The sequence below is a fragment of the Tasmannia lanceolata genome, unplaced genomic scaffold (assembly GCF_043159265.1).
Source record: "Tasmannia lanceolata isolate RefF3 unplaced genomic scaffold, GAP_Taslan_0.1 ptg000011l, whole genome shotgun sequence".
Lineage (NCBI taxonomy): Eukaryota > Viridiplantae > Streptophyta > Magnoliopsida > Canellales > Winteraceae > Tasmannia > Tasmannia lanceolata.
In genome coordinates, this window is record NW_027518688.1 from 27,353,620 (window position 1) to 27,369,494 (window position 15,875).

Genomic DNA, 15,875 nt, shown 5'->3' on the forward strand with positions numbered 1-15,875 from the left:
ATTCTTCTGTATGGAGGAGCGACCTATATGAATTAGGCACAAGGTCTGCCCACTGTAGCTCAGTGGGTCCCACCTTAATAGGTGTGCCTTATGTGGTCACACCCTTGACACAAATAGGCAGTCAACACAAAAATAATTGGAGGGGTGTGAAAGTTGGGTAATGCGCAGTCGGCAGAGGAGTTAATCGTAGAAAGAGGCGGTGAGAAAATGTGGATATTGGTAGGTGAAGGCGGGAATAAAGGACAAATTCACGGCTACTTTTCTTGCCTTCCTTTGATCAACCACCCAATGAAAATAGTAACACCCTCCAAATCCTCTCATTCTTGCCTTCTTCGTTTTCCCCTTTCTCTCTCATTATAATAACCTAATAATAATTGTGAAAACAAAGGAGGCGAGCATGAACAACGTCAATGACAAGAAGTCCGTCTCAAAGGAGCTCATTGCCAAACACACTAAGGTAATATTCAACAACGACAACGTAATTCAAATCGAAATTCCAGAATTCTAGATTTTTTTTATATGAATTCTTGAAATTTTTCCATTGATAAATCCAAGGCCGTATCTTCTCTTTTCCCAATTTTTCGTTTGATTGGTTCTACAATGATACCGACTCCTTCTCCATCAATTTGTTTACCTTCTGAATTCGAAACCCTAATATTTTTTCATTCTGACAACTTTGTTTTTTTTTTATTTAAAATTATTGGTCTTTGGTTCGTTTTGTGATGATAGGTGGTCCGATTGATTATGTTTGGAATTCTATCTGGATTTTTATTGGTTGACTGGATTATGTCCATCATTCAAAACTCTTACTTGCTTTTATTTTTTGAATGTCAAAAAAATGAATTATAACGAAAAAAGAACCGGGGGATCGAGAATATCTAACTCGATCTCCAAAAGATCAGAAAGCTTGGACTCTTTATTTTCTTTTCGTGCGTAAATTTATGTATTCTTTTGGATCCATTCCAAATTATATTTGCATTTTGAAAATCTAATTTCCCAAGCTTATGCATATGAAATATGTATATAGTGTTGGGGATAATTTGTATCTGGTGGAGAATAAAGAATAGTAACCGGTTTGCTTCAAGGCGAGAAATCGCTTTCCTTTAGACAGATTTCGCCCCCACTAGGAGTGTGCAAAGAGGATCCACGAACTGCCTCCAAGATACAATTAAGCTAGTAGGAATGTCCTACTATATTTGATGACGCTATGCACAAGCGGAGTCAAATCCGAAATGCCCTTAGAGAATAACAAGCCTTAGAGAATCAGCCTAATTACTGTTACTGCAGTATAACAGTAATTAGATAAACAATAATGAAAACAGTGTGTAAAACGAATTTGGTGGGAGTGAGAAAAGAGAGTATAATTGCACTGGAAGTCTTGAGAATTGCCCCAGAAATAAGTAAATTCGTTTATTTCTTGAAATGGCTGGGTTCTGCACTTTTTACTGAGGTGACTTTTCAGTGTGAAAAGCACCCCTGAATAGTGTCTTTCCAGTTCGGTTTGAATATTGGCCGTTAGATCGCGCCCATACGTGATTCAATGATCCAGATCAATCCTGGAGTGACTGTTGGGATATTTTAAATCCCGTCTTCCCCTGTAACCGTTAGATGATCCATCTACGGTACATATAGCACCCCCTAGATACTTGACCGTTGGGGGCACACAACCCAATGGATCGCACCCACTGACCGTTGGAGTACTGGGCCCGCTGGGCCGACCGTTAGGCTCGAATCAAAGCCCAACCCAACCGAACTATTCGGCACTGGGCTTGATGGACCTATGACCTATTCAGCCCACCTACTAGATCGATCCACAATTGTTTAGATCCAACGGTCCAGATCAAATCTGGAAAAATTAAAGGCTCCAATCTCTCCCCGCTACAAAGTGCGCCAATAAAGCGCCACTATGCGCCCTATAGCCCATTGCCCATTGCCTACGCCGCGCGTGCGCGAGCGCGGACGGTGCCGTCCCGCGGTTCGTCCAATGGCTAAGACCCCACGTGCACACAAACAAGAGAAAGGAATGGGTGAACTAATATATGCCCATCTCCAACTTTTCTCCGGAGCAATGAAGAACTATCTTTTCAATGCACTTCTACACTCTTTCCAAAAGCAAAAGCAAAAAGCAACCTTTTCAAAGAATAGTTTTTCCTTTCCCAAAACAACTAAAAGAAAATATTTTCCAAAATTTGTTTTGACCACAAAACACTTGATTTTGAAAAATCTTTAACATATAGCACAACTTGGTTGAATTGCTAGAACCTGAAATTTTGGTTTGAGTGTATAGATTGCGGGTCCTTTTCTTGTGAAGAAAATCATATATTGTAATATAGAGCAAGAACCTGTATAGTTTAGGATGTATTATCTATCTGTATGAAGAGCCCTGTATAATTTTAGAACCTAATGCTTGCAAGTGTTAATGTTTTACAATGATTGTTTGGAAGTTTCGGCATAATGTAGCATTTAAAATTTTGATTTTCATGGCTTCATTTTCTTTTACACAATCTGAATTATGTTGTTCCTTGTTTTACTTTTTTCTTTTCTATTTCACTTGAAAGTTGCTTATTTTATTCGACATATTTTACGATAGTGAAGACGCTTTATCTGCTATAGTAATTTCTAATGCTTTTAGAAGTTGTGTGCAGATATTGGATGGTCTACTTAGGCTGCCAGAGAATAGGAACTGCGCTGATTGTAGAAGCAAGTATGTATTTTTATGCGGTTTGTATAACTGAAGTAGTTGCTAATATTAGTTCTTATTATTGTGTTATAAAAGATTAGATTTTTCATGAATAAAGGATTTTTTATGGTCAAACCATGTTCATATATTCTTTACTATTGACCGATTGATTATTGACTCCTTAAGTTTGTGTATGTCTATTAGTAGATTTATCTATCATGCTATTACCAATGTTTGATGCTCATACATGTTCAAGAACTCAGCCGAGGTAAAACCAGGCCAAATCAGACAAATCAAGATTGATGTGGTCAGTTTTTCATTAAATCGGGCAGGTCAAATGAGTTTCTGATTGACTTAGTAGGGCTGAAACAGAGTCAATTCTGGTGAGTCGATGATTGACTAGGAAAACTTTTGAACAGTGATATTAGCATCTCTGATCTAGACAATGGTTTAACCATGGACCTTTGTCCACGATGGCTGAGTGTTAGTTATGAATAGAACTTTTCTGAGATAAACATATTTGTTCTAGAAAGTGCTTCGATTTTCTCCAATAGTTATTTCTTTTCCCTTCTCTTTTTTCACTTAGACAAAACCTATAGTGATTGTCGTTTTATTTCAGAAATTTTGATAAAAATGAGATTAAGGTCAAATCTATTTATTAGTTTTGTAGTCCTTACAATATGTATATTGTCCGCATTTATGACTCTTGGAAGAGCTCACTACACTATGGCCCTTTAAGATCTATGTATTTAATTCTTGAAAGTGCTCTCTCTTTTATCCAATCGTTCTTTTCTGCACTGGAACAAACATGCATGTTGAATGTCATTTTATTTGAGAAATTTAATAAAAATGAGATCAAAACCAAGTTTGTAAGTTTTGGTAGGCTTTGCATTCTGGAAATTATCTATATTTAAGAATTTTGTTGAGCTTATTAACAATAAAAGTGACGCTATAGGAATTTACAAAAAATTAATTATTTTCTTCTTTTTGGCACTTATTTTGCTCTTATTTCTTAAATATGTATATTTGAGACTTCATTTTGGATTTTGTTTTCAGTTTTGTTGATTTTATGAATGGAGCAATGATAGATACAAGGGAGCCCTTGCATAAAGAGCTGCAAAAGGGCTCTTCATTGGATCCACATCATTTTCAGTTACATTTTAAAATCAGTTGAAAAAGTAAAATCAGTTATATTTGATGACGTGGATCCAATGAAGAGCCCTTTTTTGGCTCTTTATGCAAGGGCTCCCTTGTATCTATCATTCCTCTTATGAATGTGGTATTAGATTAGATATTTCAGGTTAGACAGTTTTTTAAGAAATCCTTTCATACTTAAAATACATTTCGTATGATTTTCTAGATACTAGGTAGGTTACTTTGATTGAGCACATGCTTGCATATCTAAATGGTGTGATGCTTCTATGGCGAAAAGTCGGGTTACTGTTCACAAAATTTCTTCCATTTTGGTAGGCTTTATGGACTTCAAATGAAAACTTTTTGGAGTGTGTTGCTTTGGTTTCTGAAACACATGTTAATGTTCTCCGTAGATCATAGTTTCAAAATCCTCCTGTGCTGTCATTGTTGACTTGCCCGAGTCAACTCCCTTTTACCTTGGCCACATTCCAGTCTGAGTCCGCATTTTTCATTACAAAGTCTATGAAAACTCCATTGGCACTCGAGTTATGACCGTATCAACCGAGTACCCATCTGTGTCAACTGAGTACTTGATCGTGCCTTGCCAAGTCGACTAGGGGAAGCAAAGAATGCCTTCTTGAGTTCCTTTTTTTAATCAGGGATTACAAACCAATTAAAAGCATGTGAAATTTTGAGTTTCTTTTTTTATTCATGGATTACAAAACAATTAAAAGCAAGTGAAACTAGCAAATTGCAATCAATTTTCCTATGCAGCTGGTATTCTTTATTTTCTGATTTTCTCTTCTAATTAACATTGAAGCTGTTATCCTGGCGAATAGAAGTTGTGGTTGCACTGTCTGCACTTTCTCAAGCTTCTTTCGAAAGTGGTGGTGTTTTGAGTTTGTGTATGATGATTTTTTTTTATAAATATACTAATATTTTCATTATGTGCAATATTTTTTACAGGGCCCCACGATGGGCAAGCGTCAACCTAGGAATCTTTATTTGCATACAGTGTTCAGGAATACATCGGAGTCTGGGAGTGCATATATCGAAGGTAATTGTTTTTCCCTCATTCTCATTCTTTTAATTTCTTCAAAATTTCTTAAAGAATTGGATGTTATTTCCTAGTTTGGAAGTATACGGTATGGAGTCTTTTATTAACAGGTTCAAAACTTGTACCTGTTATTCATTGCATTCGGTTAATGAATTGTGTAAACAAATTATTGACATGAATGTTGACTCCTTTTGCTTAACTGTTAACTACATATCATTAATCTGGTCACTAACTAAAGCTATTTATTTCTGGCAATGTGATCGTTTAACTCTGAAACCAACTAGAATCAGCAAAGACAGTAAGATGGTCAACAGCCAGCAGTTGTAGTCTTCTATATTTTTTCTGGCATGGGTTATGTTTAATAACAAATTTTCATTTGATTTGTATGAAATCAGGAATGCTTTAATTGTTGCTTTCCATGCTTTGTTACTGATCCTTGATTTTTGTAGTTAAATTAGATGATTAATACCATCCTCTGCATCCTTGTAACCTGTTCCTATGTTAATTAATTTTTTTGGTTGATTCTTAATCAACGGATTAGCCTTTGAATGTGCACTTCAGGTTCGCTCTGCTACTTTAGACACATGGCTTCCAGAGCAGGTTTCATTCATGCAAGGTGAGAATGTGTTTATTTCTGCCCATCAAAAGAAGAATATGTTTAATTCTTTTTCTATGGATTCAACTCAACTTATTAAAATGGCAATTACTGCTGTTGAACTTTGAAAACTCTTCACTTAGAATCAAATCTTGACTTGTGTATCTTCCATGTAGCCATGGGCAATGAGAAGTCCAACAGCTACTGGGAAGCAGAACTGCCACAAAATTATGACAGAGTTGGTATTGAAAATTTCATCCGTGCAAAGTACGTCTAAAAAATGATAATTCTGTTGTACTTATGAAAATGTTTGTCCTATGTCTTGATCTGAAACCAAATGCATGGTTAGACATCATTAGATTATACAGTAATCTTCACCCATGTCTGCCAGGTATGAGGAGAAAAAGTGGGCTCCAAAGAAAGCAACACATTCATCTCTAAAATCAGGAGAAGAAAAGAGCTCTAGTATTGACCAGGGGCGAGATGGTAGAGGCGGTAGCGATGGTTCCAAAAAATCAAGGAAACCCTCCATTGAGATAGAGATTCCTGCTAATCAAATGCCACAAGCAATCAGTGCAAGAACTCCCTCAACACCTCATCAGGTGATTTGATGGTTTTAGTGCTTACTTGTTCTCGTTGGGCAACAAGTATCATTGCTTGCAACTACTAATATGAGTTAGTTCAGGTCAGAAGCAGTAGTGACAGTTCCAAAAACTCAAGGAAACCCAACATTGAAGTAGAGATTCCTGCTAATCACACGCCACAAGCAATCAGTGCAAAAACTCCCTCAAAACCTCCGCAGGTGATTTGATGGTTTTAATGCTTACTCGTTCTCGTTGGGCAATAAGCAACGTTAATGTTTGTTATATTTTTTTGCTTTCAACTGGTAATATGATTTATTTCAGGTGACAGCTTCTATAATATATTACTAGCACATGCCATGTTAACTACCGATGAAATTGAAAAAAATCTGAAATTCATTCATTAATTAACAAATTTATAGGGACTATAAAAATGAAAAATAACAAGTGTGTAGTAAAAAGATCGAGAGGATAAGTTACAATCTCTTTTGGGCAGATGAGGGGCAGCTAGGCACATGAAAGACTTTTGCCCCCTTGAATAACTTGAGTAGGAATGATAAACAATTTTAAGTGTAAAAATTGCACTTCACTCGTCCAAACTAGGCTGCAAACAAGAAGCTCCAATATTTCTGAAGTGACTAGTAAGTCACTCTCTTCATATGGTTATTAGCCAGGCAGTCAGAGGCTTTGTTCTTCAAATTCTCTTTCTCATCCTTTTATGTGCATGTACATAAAGTATGTGTTTGAATATGCGTGCTTCTGCACTTGATACTTGTACAATAAACCTGAAATTCAAATATTTTAAAAGCAATTACTGAATCTTTCTTACCTATCCAGGGTTCTTCAGATATGAAGGTGCCCAGACTCTCGCCTCCGTTGGCTTCACCACAGATGGCAGAAGGCAAATCCGAAATTCCTATTTCCCTCAAGAGTCCAACACCGATAGCAGAACACAAATCCAGAATTCCTATAACCCTCAAGAGTCCAACACAGATAGCAGAATACAAATCTAATACTCCCTCACCTAAGGTTGATTTAGCTGCTGATCTCTTCGATATGCCCTTTGTGGGAACCCCACAAGATGACAGAACCAAATCATCTTCTCCAGACAACTGGGCAACATTTGAGTGTATGGATTGTCACATCATACAATTCTCTTAGGATGAATCTAACTTTACTTTTTATATTTATTTTGTTTCATCTGGACCATTTATTAAAATTCAGCTGTATTTTATCCTCTATTATTATTCTAAAGTTGAAATATGCAGCCGCAGAAGGAGACTCTTCTCCAAAAAACGAGCTTGTAAAAACATTTCCAAAACACAATGGCACCGGGGCAGCTTCTGCAGACAGAAACTCTTGTGTAAGATTTGACTGTAAGCATCCAGCAATATCATATAAGCCGCGTTTGAATGATACATCTCATTTTCCATGATCCTAGTAATTTGTCTTAAATGATCTGAAGCAATAATTGTCTTCTCACACCTGCATTTCTCATGCAGCTGAAATCTGCAGGCGCAGATGCATATCCGAATCTGAAAGCTGAGCCTGTAAATCTGTCCCAAGTTGTTCGGCATTAGAGGTAGAGGCATTTGATACACAACCAGCTCAGATCACTGGGAAAAGCAGATGAAGATGAGGGACATTATCAAAATCTTAAAAAATAGGTGATTGTTTTTTTTATTTATTATTTGAATGGAAAAAGGTGATTGTTACCAAATTGCTTCTTTTGTCATGGAGTGTCTGCTTGATTTTCAAGCAGTAATAAGTACCCAAGTTCATTTCTGCATAAATTGGTAGTTTTGGGCGCAAACATAGAAAGCAAAAAGGAAAAAAAACCTACGCACTTCTCGCAGGCTCTGTTTGGATGCAGGGGATGGACCGGAATTCAGGGAATTCCAGCCGAAATGTTTCGATTCACTTTGTTCCGGTTTCCATTCTGGGATGTAATTTTTGGAAATTTTGTCCCAAACGGAATGGATTTGACACTTAAAAAACTACTTTAAGTTCCTTCCATTTAATATGAAGAAGAATCAGCAAAGCATATGTTGTTTACTTGAGTAACTACTTTCCTTATTCAATGAAAAATCCTCAGAATTTATGTACCTATGCATATATAAATTTATCATGATGCATTTCTTGTAAAGCAATGGAGCAAGAATAAAGAAATAGAACAAGAAGATGAAGTGCACGGTTGAGAATTCCTGCATACTTCTTTGCTTGCAGGCTGTGTCTATTTATAAGGATTTTTTATAGTCAATGATTTTAGTAACCAGCTATGCTTGGTACTGAATTTGATATACAAGGTAAGAGATGAGCAATCAAAGCTCTTAAAGAAGAAATGAATATAAATAAATACAGCAACAAATGAAATCAAATCTAATCCTAAGAATGGAAGTGAATTATTTACATAAAAGAATTTGAAATCCTGTGAGAATCCATTATTGATACCAACATGGAAAGTTAGCTTTTATAGCTTTTATCACCCTCCCTCAAACTGAGCGTGGGAACCACTTGAAGTTTGCCACGAAACCATATGAAGCGCTTGACAGGACGACCCTTTGTCAGGCTGTCGGCTACTTGGTCTTTGGTGTTGATATACTGGACTTGTAAGGCACCGCAACCAGCTCGTTCACAGACGAAGTGATAGTCAACTTCAATGTGTTTGGTACGAGTAAGAAAGACAGGATTCGCGACGAGATACATAGCACTGATGTTGTCACAAGAGAGAGTGCGACGTGTTCGGAGTCGAATTCCCAAATCAGTGAGGAGGGCTTGAATCCAACATAGATCGGGTGACGGTGGCCATGGCCCTATATTCGGCTTCAGTGCTTGATCGAGAGACCGTTGGCTGCTTCTTGGAACACCATAGGATTAGATTTGGACCAAGGAATATAGAACCACCGGTGGTAGAGCATCGGTGATCAGGTGATCCAGCCCAATCAGCATCAGAGAAGGCGCGAAGGCTGAAATCGGAAATCCTCTGAGGCACGAAAAGTGAGGCCGTGATCAACTGTGCCTTTGACGTAGCAAAGCATGCGTTTGACAGCTTCCATGTGAGTAGTTGTAGGTTTGTGCATGAATTGGCAAACCTGATTGACAGCATATGAGAGATCAGGTCTCGTCATTGTGAGATATTGAAGCTCACCAACGGCACTTCGATAACGAGTAACATCGGATAAAGGATCTCCATCTAGTGCCGAAAGTTTAGAGCCACTGATTGTTGGAGTGGAAACAGGCTTGGCTCCTGCCATATCAAAGCGTTGGAGAAGCTCAACTGTATACTTGGATTGAGTCACTGTGAGAGATGATTCAATGCGTGTGACTTCCATACCCAGGAAGTAATGTAAGTTGCCAAGATCACGCATGTCAAAACGCTGAGAAAGATACGCAATAAGAGCGGTAATGCCAGCATTATCGCTTCCGGTGATGACAATGTCATCTACATACACAAGAAGAAATATAGACCCATTGGTAGCATGCTTGTAAAAGAGAGACATGTCACTACGGCTGCAAGAGAGGCCGTGGTTATGAAGTGCAGAGCTAAAGCGTGCAAACCAAGCACAGGGAGCTTGTTTAAGACCATATATAGCTTTCTTGAGGCGGCAAACATGCGTGGGACGGGTTGGGTCTACGAATCCAGGAGGTTGTGACATATAAACCTCCTCATGAAGATGTCCATGCAGAAATGCATTACTCACGTCTAGTTGTCGTAGCGGCCAGTGATTGGAGCACGCCGTGGAGAGGACGAGGCGTATGGTAGGCACTTTGACAACCGGGCTAAAGGTTTCAGAAAAGTCGATACCCTGTTGTTGATGAAATCCCTTGGCAGCAAGACGTGCCTTGTATCGTTCTACAGAACCATCGGCTTGTAGCTTGGTTTTAAAAACCCATCTGCAGCCAACTATGTTGGCATTATGAGGAGGAGGAACCAATGACCAGGTGCTATTACGAAGGAGGGCATTAAACTCAGCCTCCATGGCAACTCGCCAATGGGCAATTTTAGAGGCTTGGGTGAAACAGGTAGGGTATGGTGCAGAGGAAGAGGATGCAAGAAAACAAGAGGGTAAAGGGTGTTTGGTAGCAAGCCATGCTTTGGGTTTGAGGATGCCATCCTTTGACCGGGTTACCATGGGATGTGTGTTGGTAGTAGAAGGGATATCAACTGAAGGGGATGGAGAAGGGGAGCTGGTTGGCATGGGATTGGGATCAAGAGAGACAGTGGTGGATTGGGGTTGTAATGGGGGTGATGGAGGTGAAATTGTAGTTGTTGGTGGTGGTGTGGAAGGTGAAAGCCAATGAAGGATGGTTAAGGTGGATGGAGGAGATGGCGGGGTAGCAGAGTGGGCTTCAAAAGGAAAAGAGGATTAATCGAAGCGAACATGACGAGAAATATAAACGCGACCAGAGAAGGGATCCAAGCATTTGTAGCCTTTGTGATTAATCCCATAATCAATGAAGATACTAAGGCGTGTGCGTGGATCTAGTTTAGATTTATTGTAGGGGACAAGCAGCGGGTAACAGGCACAACCAAAGGTTCGTAGCCCAACATAGCTAGGTTTGCTTCCAAACAGGAGTTCGTACGGGGTTTTGCCATGCAGAGTTCGGGATGGTAAACGATTAATGATGAACACTCTCGTTTGGAAAGCATCTAGCCAAAAGGAGCGTGGCAGATGGGCCTTGTCAAGAAGAGATAAGCCCATCTCAACCACGTGCCTATGTTTACGCTCGGCAAGGCCATTTTGAGGACAAGAAATAAAGTGGTGAATTCCATGAGAGGAGAGAAGGGAGGTGAAGGAATGTCCCATATATTCACCACCACCATCGCTTTGTAAAGATTTAATTTTTAGAGAAAGGAAATTTTCAACAAGACGTATAAAGTGCAAAAATCAAATTGTTACATCACTTTTACGGAATAATGGAAATATCCATGAAAAACGTGAGTAATCATCCACTATTAGTAAATAGAATTTATGTCCATAGTTACTTAAGCAAGGAGCAGGGCCCCATAAATCTGAATGCAACAATTCAAAAGGAGCAGAAGAGCGTGGAGAAGCAAGTGCAAATGGAAGTTTGCAATGCTTTCCAGCTAAACAACTTGAACATAAATTTTTATTGGAAGGAAAATGAGAAAGAGAAATGCTATTGGATTTTGCCAACTGTTGCAAAGTATGATCTGCTGGATGTCCTAAACGATTATGCCAGATTGTAGAAGGGGCCCGAATGGTAGAGAGTGCATGCATAGCTGGGATCGGAGCGCACGCCAGCTCGGAAGGGATAGAGCCCTCCCTTACTCGGTCCACTGTGAAGAACTTTCCCCGTTAAACGATCCTGTATCATGAACCCATGAGCATCAAAGATGAAGGTACAATCTAAATCACGGGTTAGTTGTGCAACAGAAATAAGATTTTTGGTAATCGGAGGAACACACAAGACATTGCGAAGAGGAAGAGAAGAGGTTGGGGTAAGTAGATCAATAGAGCCAGTATGAGTAATAGGGAGAGCAGAGCCATTACCAACATAAACAGAGGAGTTACCAGTGTACTCGGCATGATTGCCAAGATTTGTAGCGCTTGAGGTCATGTGGTTGGTTGCACCAGTGTCGGGGAACCATTGTTGATCCATGCTGCCAAGATTCATTGCGGCAAAGGATTGAGAGAGGTCAGCATTCTGAAAAGTGGGATCAAACCTTCGATAGCACTGAGGTACCTCATGACCGTCTCGAGTACATAGTTGGCAAATGACACCATGCCCAGTAGGAGTAGGAGGTGGACCAAGGATGCCCTGTTGAGGATTAGCAAGAGGAGCTCGCGGGGTAGGGTTGCCACGAGGTGGTCCGCGACCACGACGACCACGGTTTCGGTAGCGGGAACGACCATGTTCAGCCACAAAATGCCGTCGAGTGGATAGTTTCTTGAGCGAGTTTAGTAGTGCGTTCAAGAAAAAATTCATGACTAAGCAAAAGAGAGTAAAGTTCATTGAAGGAAGGAAGGGGAGGCGGGACGGTGATGGCGGTCGTGAATTCGCTATAGGAGGGGTTAAGACCACCGAGGGCATACATGACCAAATCAGTGTCAGGAATGGGGCTTTGGGCTATTTCTATAGCATCAGAGATGGATTTGATGCAATTGAGATAGTCAGTGATCGAGAGAGATCCTTGGCGTAGGTCATGAGGGTCACTACGAAGAAGGACAATCCGTGATGTGGACTGAGCTGAGAAGATGGACTCCAGGGTACGCCAGACATCGCGAGCCGTCGGAAGATTGACGACTTGTGCTAAGACGGATTCAGTCATGGTGGCATTGAGCCAACTGAGTAAAGTTTGATCAAGTCTTTCCCAGGCTTGGAATGCCGGGTTTGGGGTGGTTATGGATCCATCTGTGGATAGAACAAAACGAGGGGGAGAGGACGTGGATCCATTGACCATCTTATATAAGTCATGGCTGCGCAAGATATGGAGAAGTTGGCATTGCCAAAGAAGGAAGTTGTTGCGGTCCAGCTTGACGGAAACACGGTGAGTAATGTTATTTAGAGCCGGAGGAGTGAAGAGAGGAGTGGTGGGAAGAGAGGTTTGGACGGTAGGAGAGGTTTGGATCGTGGAGGAAGACTCAGTGTCGGCCATGATGAAGAGCAACGAGAGAGAGAGAGAGAGAGAGAGAGAGAGAGAGAGAGAGAGAGAGAGAGAGACCATGTAAAGCAATGGAGCAAGAATAAAGAAATAGAACAAGAAGATGAAGTGCATGGTTGAGAATTCCTGCATACTTCTTCGCTTGCAGGCTGTGTCTATTTATAAGGATTTTTTACAGTCAATGATTTTAGTAACCAGCTATGCTTGGTACTAAATTTGATATACAAGGTAAGAGATGAGCAATCAAAGCTCTTAAAGAAGAAATGAATATAAATAAATACAGCAACAAATGCAATCAAATCTAATCCTAAGAATGGAAGTAAATTTTTTACATAAAAGAATTTGAAATCCTGTGAGAATCCATTATTGATACCAACATAGAAAGTTAGCTTTTATCATTTCTAACGCTGTGTGAAATGAACTCATGAAAAGCTCGAAGGAAAAACATGGAGAGCGCAAAAAAAAAGATAATGTTTTGAAATTTCTCTCCAAAAACTCAGAGCAAAAGCTTCTCAATAGCAAAAAAATGTTCCATAATCATCTCCACTGTCCCGGACAAAGAATTTAAATTAAGTTTAGAATCAATATTTGGTTACCTGACTTCTTTTTTTGGGTGGGTAACCTGGGGTTAGGCGGACCCCGACCAGATATATTAAAAAAAAGAGGATTACAGCCTTTCATAGACAGTTCCCAAAGCATCGGAAACAATTACATCATTGAGTGAAGGGGATCTGACATGAGGGCGGATGGATATCCCTTTAAATTGGTAGTCAAATTTTGAAACGATATCAGCAGCTTTGTTAGCTTCTCTCCATGAGTGCAACATATTCCAAGAGTATGGGGAAGGCGTGATCGTGATCTTTGTTACAAAATTTAGTGATAATTAAAAATTCATGAGAATATTGCAAACTTTTTAATGCACCATGTAAAACTTTAAAAAATTTCGACTAATTTAACGATTTGCACATTTTAAGAAGAATTTGTTAATAATATGCAATATTTTTATAAATTTAGAGACAATTTGGTAGGTTAAAAATATTTTAATATATTTTATTCTTATATATATATATATATATATATATATATATATATATATATATAGGGAAAACTGTTCGTGAGCTTGAGCTCATATAAGCTTATATTCCCAAATCCAAATCTTCTTACTATGGTCATGATGTTTTAGAGACCCACTATATGCATTGCACACATGATACATATGTAAGGTGATTTAGGCTGTAATCTGGAAGGCCGTCACCAGGCGTTCAAATTTTCTGAACCCTGATAACATTTTCCTCTAAAAATTTCTAAATCCATACATACTATGGTGTTCATTCCTGGATTCCATTAACCTAAAAAAATGACTGTATTTCCTGGTACCTCTTTCTTCACTCTTCTTATTTGTGCCTTGTCCTTGCCTTCTCTCTCTTTTCTTCTATTTTTGTAGTTGGGTTAAATGCTCCTGATTTATTAATCTTCTTAGAATTCAGTTTAGAGATTTGACTCAATCCGACTTTTTGTTAGTTTTTCTATCTGATTTTATTTTCAGAACATTGACAGCAGTACAACACTGATTAACTCTGAATCAGAATAGTGATCATCTCTTGTTTGCAAAGTAGGAGCAGCCCTCTTGCCACACCAGGTGCTCCATGCAGATTTTTACCTGGTTCATAAGCTAGCATGATTTCTTATCCTTAATACAAGGCTATTTGTGAAGTCATATTCGAATTTGATGAGCAAAAGAGGGTTCTTCTTTACTTGTAAATTTTCATTATTTTATTTTTCTAAAGATTCTTGGTTGAGGCAGAAGCTGGTCAGGTTGTGATACCTTTATTTGTTTGGGTTTCGGTTAATAAAAGCAGGTTCAAATTGCTGAGCTCTATACATATTGTGTATGGGGCAAATGAGGTTCAAATTGCTGAGCTCTATACATGTTCTGTATGGAACAAATAAGTTATGCTTGCATTAGCTGTTAAATCTTCTGAAACCATGTCTTGTTCTAGTTCTGTCTGAGCTTGTTTTGCTATCAAGCATGCAGTTATTTTTGTCATGGGATTTTCGCCATAGGATAACACCTTTTACAGTGGGTTGATTTATCTGGCCTTCTACAGTAAGTTTCACATGATTTACAAATGCACACATGAAATGCTAGACCATGTTAGAATAAGCAAAGATACACATTTAGAGGTGAACTGATATCCGCAGGACCATGCTTTGATAACGAGGCGAACTCACCTTGTTTTACAGTTTTTAATTGGATGCATTGAGTTTTTTGGAAATTATAATAGCCTTGACAGTTGTTTAAATAATGTAAAACAAGGTGAGTTCGTCCCATTATCAAAGCACGGTCGTGTGGATATCAGTAGCCTATAAGTATTTATAAGCTTCATTTGAAACACTTAAAAGTGAGAAAGTACTATTACTCTTTTGTATGTTTTTCCCTTTCTTCTCTCCATGCATTCTTCCTTCCACAAGATTTGATTAGAGCTTCTACACCAAGATAATCTCATACGTAAAAACGTGAAAGCAAATTAAATAAGACAAACTGAGATGGTACAAAATGCTTGAATTTATTGGCCTAATTCCCTTTCCATAGCTTCATTTCTTAAAATTATTAAACTATTGAGGCCCTATTTGGATTTCAGGATTTTTTTTGGAAAAGTTTATGTAGGAAAATATTTCTAAAACTTCTTACCTTTTTTTTTTTACGCACGAAAAGATAACTTGAGCCAACCCTATTCAATTTTCACTTAAGAGGGCACTTCAATTTATGATAATATCACTCTAAATTAACTATAATCCCTCTAGATCATGGAAAGAAGAAATTTTCCGTTGGAAATGTTTTTCCTGCAATCCAAACAAAACCTAAATGAAATGCGAAATATTTCTTAATGCACCCATATTTTAGTACACATCTTTTGACCTATATGGTTCATACCAGCAATAGATGCTTTACATTATCAGCTTCTTAATATATTTAACCAGAGAAAATTAATCAAGCCTCTTTGATTAGTTTGAAAAAGTAGTTGGGACATAAAAAAAACCTTTTAAATGTTCCAGAGTCTCTTATCACAAGGACATTTGAATGACTTGAAATATTCTAAGGAGCCCCACTCCCTTTGTCCCCTTTTTTGTGGGGTTTCTTTCATGGAAAGCACTTTTTTGTGAATGAAAAGGGTGGAAATGGAAAATAAAGTATACAA

General features: G+C 38.6%; 1 protein-coding gene across 4 annotated transcripts; it reads left to right on the top strand.

Moving 5' to 3' along the window:
* The first annotated feature begins 131 nt into the window (after window positions 1-131).
* LOC143886877 (uncharacterized) lies at window positions 132-14,554 on the top strand. 4 transcript variants are annotated; one of them, XM_077391045.1, is made up of 12 exons: window positions 132-297; window positions 389-457; window positions 2,646-2,704; window positions 4,781-4,871; window positions 5,433-5,487; window positions 5,643-5,733; window positions 5,858-6,068; window positions 6,152-6,268; window positions 6,885-7,176; window positions 7,316-7,423; window positions 7,550-7,714; window positions 14,222-14,554. In XM_077391045.1, the coding sequence occupies exons 1-11, from the start codon at window positions 208-210 to the stop codon at window positions 7,591-7,593; spliced, it is 1,227 nt and encodes a 408-aa protein (XP_077247160.1). In that variant the 5' UTR covers window positions 132-207; the 3' UTR covers window positions 7,594-7,714; window positions 14,222-14,554. The 4 variants fall into 4 exon arrangements, with proteins under 4 accessions (XP_077247160.1, XP_077247159.1, XP_077247161.1 ...); XM_077391044.1 differs by having other exon boundaries at window positions 133-297; window positions 7,316-7,410; XM_077391046.1 differs by having other exon boundaries at window positions 133-297; window positions 7,316-7,410; window positions 7,563-7,714.
* Window positions 14,555-15,875: the final 1,321 nt, after the last annotated feature.